The following is a 10,590-nucleotide window of genomic DNA, read 5'->3' on the forward strand; positions in this document are numbered from 1 at the left end:
TTTCGCAGTATATGATCTAGATTAACCCTAGATCATTATTGGGGTGTAGCTAACAGAAGAAGGCATTTGGAATCAAGTACCCTTCACTCCTTCCAAACCACTCAAAAAATTCTTGCCTAGCTTAAGTAAATCTAGCTAAATCTCTATCCGCACCCTCCCCCCAAATCGTAATATAATAAACAAACAACTCCTAATTTAGATCCCAAGCTAATATCCTACTGGTTATATCCAAGGATTTTCATTCCATTATTCTCTTTTGGACTATAGTGATATACGTACAAAATACCACGTTATACGTAAGAATTTCAAATTTTTGAAGAACGTTACACTTAACTGTACTTTTATGGATGTCAAGCTGTTGTTGAATGAATGTCACATCGTGATCGCCGATCAAATACCAAACCAAATTATTGAAGAATCAATTCTGTTCTAATGCCCAATAAATATGAATAATTAATGAGATGTATGACAACATGACAGTAATCACTAATGACTATTCAAAGGCTTATGTAGAAAATCATATAGCAGATACAGAATGGATATATATGAGAACATGTGTGCAAAGAATCCACAAGAGAATTTTCTCTATTTTTTTCTCAAATTTTTTTGTTTACGCCGGCTTTTTAAAAAGATTTTTCTTTTGGTTGAAATCTTTATGGGATCATTTAAGTAAGTGAGTACATATGTCTTCCAATGTTTTCTCATATCCACGATTATTTAAAATCTTGCTCACACAAAAAATCCTCATCAGTTCTTCTCTGCTCTTTGACGTTTCAACATCAAAGAGGAACAAAAAAAAAGTGTAACATTAAGAGGAAACTTGTGAATGCAATTAAGTGATCTACATTGTATCAAGAAGGAATAAGAAAGTTTAATTGAGTGGATATAGGGATTGCAAAAATGGAACTTTTTAAATTTTTTATACTAATTTCGGTGATATATTATTCCAATGCATTAAGTGATCGTGATTTATTCAATATTAATGCACCTGGATCTACAACACTCGAAAACGGTAACGATAATTCTAAGCTAGTCAATTTGCAGCATCCAATCAATTTTTACACAGAGAAATACGATTCAATTTATGTAAGTTTGATAAAAAAAAAAATATTGCAATTTTCTTTAATATTTTTCATTCATTCATGTACGAGAACCACCCAAGAAGTTATATAAATGAACAGTATTTTTAGACATCCATAATCGTGGTGCTTCATATTTTATTTTTCACGTATCATCATATCTATCTTCTTATAAAGAAAAGAAGAAAAATTTAAAAATAGACAATTTTAAATTAAATAAAAATGTATGGATGGTGCTAGTCAGTCAGTATCAAAAAATGAAAAATTCTATTTTTTTTTTTTTTTTTATTTTAAAGAAAACAAGACACATGTGTTTGCCATGAATACTTATTACGGCTTTATATGGATATGATTTTTCAAAGAAAAAAGAAACACTTAAAACTAATTAAGGAAAAATAAACATGTTCAAGTGCCATAGATCATTCGCTTTAAGAACATCATTAACATGATTTTCTCAGACATAAATCACACCCTTTCAGGTGTAACCCTTTGCTCTGTTTTTCACTACACTTCATTTATAATCTTGTTGCTTGCCAGCTTCTCCATATCTTTCCATTAAGTACATAGGCATGCTGTGAATTTTATTATGTGCCGAGCAGCTTGAGCGCATTTACACAATATTCTGTATTAATTTCTCATCTTTTTGTGCAACCAAATGTTATGGTTCATCATAATTAATCTTGACAAGGAACGACTACTGTGTCACTGATGCAATCTATCTCAAGTGACAATTAATCTTGCAAATTTCACCCCAAACAGCACGCTGTGCCAAATTTCATTTTATGTTGCCAATATATGAATTCTTGGGGATATCAGATCGATTCCACATCGTTTTGATATTTTGGAGTCAACACAGCAACATAACGATTGCTTAGCAACTGTGTTGTGCCACTCATGTAGTATTCGTCTGCTGAAAACTTTAGATAACACTTGTATGTATAGTCGATGAGCAAACTTGATTCATCTCAAACAAGACCAATTATAAATCCATAATCATAGTCCTAAAGATACCTGAATTTCATCATCATGCAGAAGCAAAACCCGAACAAATTGGATAATTTTGTTCATGGAGGTCTGGTTACTCCTCGAGACACGCCTTTGGTAGGACATTTTTAAATCTGCAATTTCAAATAGGCATGACGATCTGAATGTCTTGGAAAATGAGTTTGGAATCCTTTTTGCCTTTCAACTACGCGGTGCTACTAAATGAATTTATGTCTTTCCAAAAAGTAGTTTTGTGTTCCTTGAAACTTTTCTTGACATGAAAACACGGAGATCAAATTCATATTACAATAGAAAAAGCAGTAAACCTTGAAATTAAACAATTTATCCACAATAATTAAACAAACTGGCAGACAAAATAAAGCATCAGACCACAATGACCCATAAAAAGCGCCAGAAATTCAATTTTAAAATTTTTTTCAAATAAATTTAAATCTAAGTCATGAGCACATAAATAATGTTAATCATGCCACTTTAGAATGTTTTAAAACACATGTTCTGAAAGGCTTCAAGTCTTCTCATACGCGCATCATACATACAGTTTACATTAAAATTAGCAAAGCAAACATTTTTAATAGATATTGGGTGAAGAAAAAAAGAATTAGTTTAAGACATCTGTTTTTTTGAACAAAAAACCCATGTTTTGTGATACAGCATGTGAACTCTCTTGACGAATTTATTTTTTAATCCAATAAGATTATATTCTTTAAAATATTTCTTAAATAGATTAACAGTAATGGAATCTTGACATTTGTGAATGAATTTCCCGAATTTTTGAATATACCATTTCCAATTGAATATCCTTCAATAAGTCCATTTTATTCAAATATCGACACAACATATGCCGATCAATCAAGTTCAATCTCATATTATGAGAGCACAGACGCTTCAGTATTAGCAACTGCCTCACATCTTATTCGTAATTCCTTTTCGGATGCATCAAGCTTTTATGCAAAATCTGTTTTTGTTGCGACGTGGTATCGAGTGCCTAAATGGAGAAGTGAAGAATCGGAACAAGAGCGAAGCAATGAATTCAATACTTTTCAAGTGGCCATCATTTCAAGTGATGATCAATCATATGCTGAATTTCTTTATCCACAAAATGGAATTCAATGGGTTCAAGCTGATACTGGAGAATCTGGTCTTCCTGATATTCGCGCACGTGCTGGTTTCGTTGCTGCCGACGGACGCTACACATTGTTGAAAGGTGCTGGAACTGACCGTATTCGCAACTTGAAAGAGACATCAAATTCTGGAGAAAATGGACGTTGGTTATATCGTGTTGGTAAACTTATGGAAGACGAAAGTGTCAAGGAACCAGATAATATTTTCAAAGACGAAGATATTATTAAGCCAACATCATGTTCAGATGGAGGTAGACTTCAATGCCACGTAGCAGCTGTTTGTGAAGATCAGCCAGAACGAAACTCATTCTGTTGCAAATGTAAAGAAGATTATTATGGAAATGGATTTAATTGTATCAAAAATACAGTTCCAATTCGTGTAATTGGTCAAATTACCGGACAAATTGGATCTAAGAGTATATCAGCACCACTTCAAGCATATGTTGTAATGCAAGATGGACGAATTTATGCTGCAATCAGTTCATTGAATGGCGAATTAGGTTCAAAAGTACAGCTTATTGAAGTAATTGGTGGCGTTGTCGGATGGCTCTTTGCCAAACCATTCAGTAACACACTTAATGGATATCAAATCACTGGAGGTGTTTTTAATCACACAAGCTCAATCAGGTTCAGAACTGGTGAAAATTTGTACGTTACACAACGTTTTGTTGGACTTAATCTTTGGGATCAATTGGCTGGTGAAATTGAAATCAATGGAGATGTACCTGAAGTAAAGGAAGGTGTAAAATTATACATGGACGATGCAATTGAAGAATATACAGTTTCTGGTGTAAATAAAATCCAATCAGTTTCTTCAAGAAAAGTTGAATTGTCATCAGGCGATCCAGACATTGAATATACAATCTATCAAGACGTAAGGAATTCCACTAAAAAATCTTAAGTTCCTACAAGTAGCTTTTATTTTTCATTACAGATTGTCTTTGACTCATGTAGTCAATTGCCAAATGTAAATACCAAATTAAAATCATCAAAAATTTCACTTGGATACTTCTCACAAGAAAATGCTGTTCGTATATCCAGCATTAATAAAATTGGACTTGACGAAAGATCAAATCCTTGCACTGAGGGAACAGCAAACTGTGGAGATAATACGATTTGTGTTCCTACTGAGGATTCATATGAGGTAAATTGTCTATGATATATTTATTCAGCACTTCTCAGGAACTATCCTTAATAAACAGTGTCAATGTAAAAATGGATTCATGATGGCTGCCAATGGACCAGACCGTGATGCACCAGAAATTTGCGTAGATATTGACGAATGTTCCGGAAATCATATTTGTTCTGAATATGCTGAGTGCATTAACAGAATTGGCGGTTATGACTGCGTCTGTCTTGCTGGTAGATATTACTTTGAAATTCTTAACTCAAATTATGATTAAAATTTTAAATTCAAAAGGATATTATGGAAACGGATATGATTGTCAGAGAAATGAAGTTGTTATAACGCCAACAACAACACGTACTCCACCACCAGTTGTACAATGTCGTGATTGTTCAGAAAATGCTCAATGTATAGAAGGTTAGTTAGACTACTCCTTAAATGATGTATTAACAATATTCATGTGGTTCTAATTACACATAATAGGTGTCTGTGTATGCAATCAAGGATTTATTGGGAATGGACAAGATTGCAGCATGATTTGCGCTATGAATGAAATGTTTGATGGCGAGAAGTGCATCAAGAATTCCGAACTTATTGAAGAAGGTATTTATTACTTTTTGGCAATTTCCATTGAATTTAATTTACTTATCTGTGCCTTTAACAGACGAAGTAAAACCATATTGTACTCAAACTCAATGTGTCTGTCCACGCGGCTATAAATTGTTTGAATATGCTTTTGGTGCTGTTTGTCGTTATGATGATACACCAGAAGAGACAGAATCACATCCAGGTAGTTACAAATGCGAACTGATTAATTTTTTATAAATGATTTACAATCTAAGTCCTTAAAATTATAGTATCATGTGATGTTGTCAATAATTGCCATCCTTATGCAAACTGTGAATTTGATCAAAATATGCAGCGCTATCAATGCGTTTGTGCTCCAGGTAAGTTAATGATTATTTATAACAAATTAAATAAATACTTACAAAAATTAAATAAAGGATACGACGGAAATGGTCTTGATTGCATCGAAGTTGAAGCTAATTGTGCTCAGGAAGACATTTGCGACATTCATGCTGATTGTACTTATAATGTAACATTAAGAAAAAGTACATGCGTTTGCCAGGTAAACTTATAGCTTAAGTACAGCGTTTTAATACAGTAAATAACTAATACTTTTGAGTAGGAAGGATATGAGGGAGACGGTAGAACATGTAATTTGGCAGCTGAATGTAGAACATCATCAGAGTGCGTCGATAGAAATTCATTCTGTAATCAAGGTGTATGTGAATGTTTAGCTGGATATGAACGTGATAATTCTGATTTGTATGTCATTTTTAAAAATAAATTTTGGACACAAAGGATTCATAGATTCTAATTTTTAAACAGGTGTGTACCAGCTGGCTCATGTAACGGTGCTTATTGTGCTGAAAATGCATACTGTCGTTTTGATGACCGTGCAAAGGTTCATTTCTGCTACTGTCCAGAAGGATTTGTTGGTGATGGGGTGACAGAATGTAAATCAGTTCCACCAGCATGTAATGTTCGAAATAATTGTGGATTATATGCTTCATGTGTCCCTAACTACAGGTATTTTGTGACTTGTATTTGAAAAGCTTTATACTGAACATTTTAAATTGAAACAATTTCGCAGAACATCAAGTTATCAATGCATGTGTAATGATGGATATAAAGGTGATGGATTTGTCTGTGTTGCTGAATATAATTGCAATAACATTCCTGAACTTTGTGATGTAAATGCACACTGTACACAAAACTTTGGAAAGTACCAATGTGTTTGCAATCAAGGTAAGCATAATCTTCTAATTTCAACGATCTTAAGCTTCATAAATTTAATTCCATAGGATTCATTGGAAATGGTTCGATCTGTACTCAGCCACCAAAACACGAAACTGGCTTCTTAATTGTCTCACAAGGTGTAGCAACTGTAAAAGTATCACTTAGTGCCAACAAACGCAGTGTTCCAGTTTCAACAGCAATGATGTAAATCTGATATATTTTTCTCACAGTTATACAGTAATAATCCTACAATGTATTATTAACAGGGCAATTGGTGTCGACAAAGATTGTGCTGAGGGACGTGTTTATTGGAGTGATATTTCAGCAAAAGCAATTTTCAGTGCAAAATATGATGGAACTGACAAGAAGCCATTCATTAATGAGAATATCATGTCACCCGAAGGTAAGTTATTACTCTCAACTGCTGAATTGAAGCTAATAAAATTTAATTAAAAATACAGGCGTAGCAGTCGATTGGATTGGACGCAAATTATACTGGACTGATTCTGCAAAGGATACAATTGAGGTTGCAAGTTTAGACAACTCTACTTTACGATCAGTTTTAATCAATCGTGATTTGGTCAATCCAAGAGGTATTGCAGTAGATCCAATGCAAAAGTATGTATTATTGACTTAAATTAGCACTTCAAACTTTAATTAAATTATTCTTTTTCAGTAAATTGTACTGGTCAGATTGGAATAGAAAAGCACCAAAAATTGAATGGTCTAATCTTGACGGAACAGACAGACAAACTTTGTTGAACTATCCAAATGTTAAACTTCCAAATTCTCTCGCTTTGTCATTATCGTCTGGGGAAATTTGCTATGCTGATGCTGGCAATCAAAAGATTGAATGTCTCGATACATACACTCAACAACCACGTCTTATTGCTGACAATTTGTCATATCCTTTCGGTCTTGCAATCACTGATGATCATTTCTACTGGTCAGATTGGACAACCAAGAAAATTGAAAGCATAGACTTCAATGGTGTTCGTCAAACACCAATTCAAGTTTTATTCTTTAGCAGTCATAAAACATACGGTGTAACAGCTGTTACAGATCGATGCCCCATTGACTATAATGCCTGCAGTATTAATAATGGAGATTGTCCTGCAGACAACATATGTCTTGTAAATCGTATGTCACCTTCAGGAAAATCCTGCAAGTGCATTACTAATGGAGCTTGCAACATTTTAAGCGATCAGGAGTAATCATCCCAAAAATGATTTTCATTTTCTTTCGATTGATACCTAAGATTTTAAAAAGTGCATTTCGATTAACAAAATGATTCTTTATTTTCTTACTTACTATTAACATTTTTGAACAAAATTAAAATAAAATTTAATTAATAAATTACCTCCTGTCTTGTCTCTTTATTGCCTTGTTATTTTGGTTTCAGTAACGGTTTTTTCAGATTTAAAGCCATGAAAAATTACACAGTTTTTGTTTACAAAATTATTTTTTAGATTTTTGAAAGAAATCTTGTGTGTTATGTTATTTATTGAATTAAACAGGATCTATTTAACATAATTGCACATAATTAAATAATTACTTTAAAGTAGTTTCATTCCAAAATGTCAAAAAATTTCATTCAAATAAATAACTGACACGGATTAAAAAATCAAGGGGGTCTTAAATTTTATAAAAATATTTTAAAATTTCATCGCAATAGAAGCAGTCAAAATTGATCAAAGCACGCATTTTTACAATCCTGAAACACCCTTGAAAAAAAACGAATTTTTATTTTATTAAAAGTATTATTTTTTTCTGATTTATTAAATGAAAAACATACTGTTAGTAATTTAGTATCATGAAAGTAACAGTCAAAAGTAAGTAAAAATTAAATAAAGTCACGAAAACAGTGATGGAATGAGAAAAATATCGATTTTGTGAAAAATTGCAAAATTTTCAAATTTTGTCATTGGAAAATCCAATTTAAATGTGAAAATTATACTAAAACAACTAATTATACTTAAAGGTTGGACTGGAGTTGCATTATGGAAATGGATAGCAAACGACGATAATTGCGGAATTTGTCGAATGGCATTTGAAGGTATAAATCATTTAAAATTAATTATTTCATTGTCTAATAGATTAATTTTCATTTATTTATAAAATCAAGCTTGCTGTCCTGATTGCTCTTTTGCTGGTGATGACTGTCCATTAGTTTGGGGACATTGTTCTCATGTATTTCATATGCACTGTATCTGCAAATGGTTAAACTCGCAATTAAATCAACAGTTATGTCCAATGTGCCGTCAAACTTGGCGATTTAATGATAGATAAAAAGTGATTAGATATCGTAATTCAAAATAATAATAATTAAAAAAAAAAGTTAAGGACAATAGAGTTTTCAAATTGATTTATTTAAAAAAAAGGAAAAAAGAAGAAGAAAAGAAAATTTAGAAAAATAAGTTTTGTGCTATTTGAATACTTACTCTAATAATAGAAAGAAAGAAAAATAACTAAAATGTCACTTTCTGGGTTACCACCTTTACCGAACGCACTAAGTGCTATCGAAATACTTCAGCAACAACTATTAGCGAAGCAGCAATCCCAAGAACATATGCAAATGTTTCAACAAAACAACCTTACATCATTTGATTCTCAGCGTAGCTTAACGTCTTCCTCATCATCATCAATGAGTAGAAAAACGACAACATTAGACACCAAACTTGCCATTCTTAAATCTGAAATGGTAACATAAACTTTATAATTATTTCTATTTTATCATTCTTGTAAAACTTGTATTCCTTCCTTCATTAAAAATTACAGTATAGCCTAAGACAGTTAGACTTATCATTACTTTCTCAATTGTGGGCACTAAATGAATCTATTCAGGAATTTCGGGCTGTAATGCAGGAACAAGAAACATTATCTCCACATTCTCCTTCGAACTCTGACAGTAACATAAATTCTGACGAGGAAACTAGTGAAGATAGGAATAATAATCTACTTGATAAGACATCTCCAGCTTCTAATGATAGGGACTTTGTATCACATGAAAACGATTTCATTGAAGACATGCATAAAAAGCTGGAGAAGCAAATTAAAAGAATGAACGTAGCACCACCACCAGTTCCCGACTCCCCTAGACCGGTTTGATATGATGAGAAAAATAATTCAGTTGCGCAAAGCTGCAATGTCGATATATTTTTCAATAAAATCAATCGCATGTTTTGTCGAAATTTGAAATTATCCTAATATTAAAATCAACAAAAGAAAAATGTAATCAACGAAAATGAATTTTTAAGCCTTTATATTAATCAAGTCAATAATTTATGTGTGTAATATATCTAATCGTCATCAATACAAAGGGATCATTCACATATGGCGTACAACATTTTGGAGGAAAATGAAGAGTCAAAATTAATTGATAAATGAATTGAATTGAATGATAGGATCTTAACTATGTGTTGTGAGTATTGATAAAATGGTATAGAAGTATGATCATTAGATGATTAGCATTGCTTAGAAAGTATTGTTATTGAGAAGATAATCAGTATATAAGTAACTTATTTTGTATGGAAAGGATCGTTATCTATGTCAACGGACTATGAAGCTATAAAAATGCTCATATTCTTAACATGCCCTATGTTAAGTCATTCGTATGACAGTCGATACTTGTGGTGTTGGACGACATTTGTGAACGACCCCTGAGTTACATCAATCAATTATTTGTTTGCAGACCTAATTAAAATTGGTAGAAAAATTGAATGAAACAAAAAATATCAATTTCTTAAATGGTAGTTACAACTTAATGTTATTTCATACATTGAAAAAAAATTAATTAAAGAATTCTCAACGAAATAGTGAAAAATCATTTGTTATCACAATTTCATTGCATTTTTCTATTAATTGTCAATCTAATTATTGTCTTAAAGTCCTAATAATAAACATATGAGTATTTAAAAATAAATTAAAAATCGTTGTCATTTTGCCAAGCTTTAAAAATAATTTAGCGTCGTTTGTAAACTTGAGACATGACCTACATCAAGACACAACAAATAGTCATGTTTTAATTTCGAATAACATAAACAAAAATACATTGGCAATGCACCCAGACTTTTGCAATTTCCGCACCAATATTTGTTCAAAAAATTTTTCGAAGACTTTTCTTTTTGATTGTATAGGAAAATCCCGACCTCATCGGAGAAATTAAAATTTTACTCTCCTGCATGATCGTGAGAGACAAGTGCCAAAATTTCTTAAATGTTAAGCTGTAAACGCTCTTTTCGAAATTTGATTTTGGACCAACTTAAAAAGTAGAATTTCGGGGACAAAAATTTAAAGTCCTAAATTGAAAGCTTCGTAATTTAAGCTTAGTTACCAACACTGAGATGACAGCAATGTCAAAATGACGAATTTCTATTAGATTCCTTGATTTGGAGAAGCTTACATGATTTTCATGTTTTTGGATTTTTGGGCAATTCTAATCTTGAAAATCTCGCCG

At 32.1% G+C, this 10,590-nt stretch overlaps 3 protein-coding genes across 4 annotated transcripts; all 3 read left to right on the forward strand.

Moving 5' to 3' along the window:
* Window positions 1-741: 741 nt before the first annotated feature.
* Window positions 742-7,493, forward strand: Ndg (Nidogen). 2 transcript variants are annotated; one of them, XM_070637126.1, is made up of 16 exons: window positions 742-1,086; window positions 2,808-4,079; window positions 4,140-4,349; window positions 4,408-4,567; window positions 4,626-4,748; window positions 4,815-4,934; window positions 4,996-5,121; window positions 5,174-5,278; window positions 5,336-5,460; window positions 5,521-5,660; window positions 5,724-5,924; window positions 5,989-6,143; window positions 6,200-6,338; window positions 6,401-6,537; window positions 6,596-6,752; window positions 6,811-7,493. In XM_070637126.1, the coding sequence occupies exons 1-16, from the start codon at window positions 901-903 to the stop codon at window positions 7,346-7,348; spliced, it is 3,894 nt and encodes a 1,297-aa protein (XP_070493227.1). In that variant the 5' UTR covers window positions 742-900; the 3' UTR covers window positions 7,349-7,493. The 2 variants fall into 2 exon arrangements, with proteins under 2 accessions (XP_070493227.1, XP_070493228.1); XM_070637127.1 differs by having other exon boundaries at window positions 5,189-5,278.
* A 329-nt stretch (window positions 7,494-7,822) lies between these two features.
* lmgA (lemming A) lies at window positions 7,823-8,607 on the forward strand. Its single transcript, XM_070637243.1, has 3 exons — window positions 7,823-7,966; window positions 8,116-8,190; window positions 8,260-8,607. Exons 1-3 carry the CDS (start codon window positions 7,948-7,950, stop codon window positions 8,421-8,423), a joined length of 258 nt encoding a protein of 85 aa, XP_070493344.1. The 5' UTR covers window positions 7,823-7,947; the 3' UTR covers window positions 8,424-8,607.
* lmgB (lemming B) lies at window positions 8,587-10,035 on the forward strand (the record flags this gene model as incomplete). Its single annotated transcript, XM_070637182.1, has 2 exons — window positions 8,587-8,835; window positions 8,913-10,035. Coding segments are annotated over 2 exons (579 nt in total), but the record flags the coding sequence as incomplete, so codon positions are not given.
* Between the last annotated feature and the right edge of the window lie 555 nt (window positions 10,036-10,590).

Source organism: Chironomus tepperi, unplaced genomic scaffold (assembly GCF_022539635.2).
Source record: "Chironomus tepperi strain 1889 unplaced genomic scaffold, CSIRO-AGI_Ctep_v1 contig_161, whole genome shotgun sequence".
Classification (NCBI taxonomy): Eukaryota; Metazoa; Arthropoda; class Insecta; order Diptera; family Chironomidae; genus Chironomus; species Chironomus tepperi.

Coding starts and splice junctions, on each gene's coding strand:
- Ndg (XM_070637126.1), top strand. CDS start 901: ATGGAACTTTTTAAATTTTTTATACTAATTTCGGTGATATATTATTCC. Junction 5,279..5,335: donor TCAATGCGTTTGTGCTCCAG/GTAAGTTAATGA, acceptor AATTAAATAAAG/GATACGACGGAAATGGTCTT. Junction 5,661..5,723: donor GAACGTGATAATTCTGATTT/GTATGTCATTTT, acceptor ATTTTTAAACAG/GTGTGTACCAGCTGGCTCAT.
- lmgA (XM_070637243.1), top strand. Junction 8,191..8,259: donor TTGTCGAATGGCATTTGAAG/GTATAAATCATT, acceptor TATAAAATCAAG/CTTGCTGTCCTGATTGCTCT.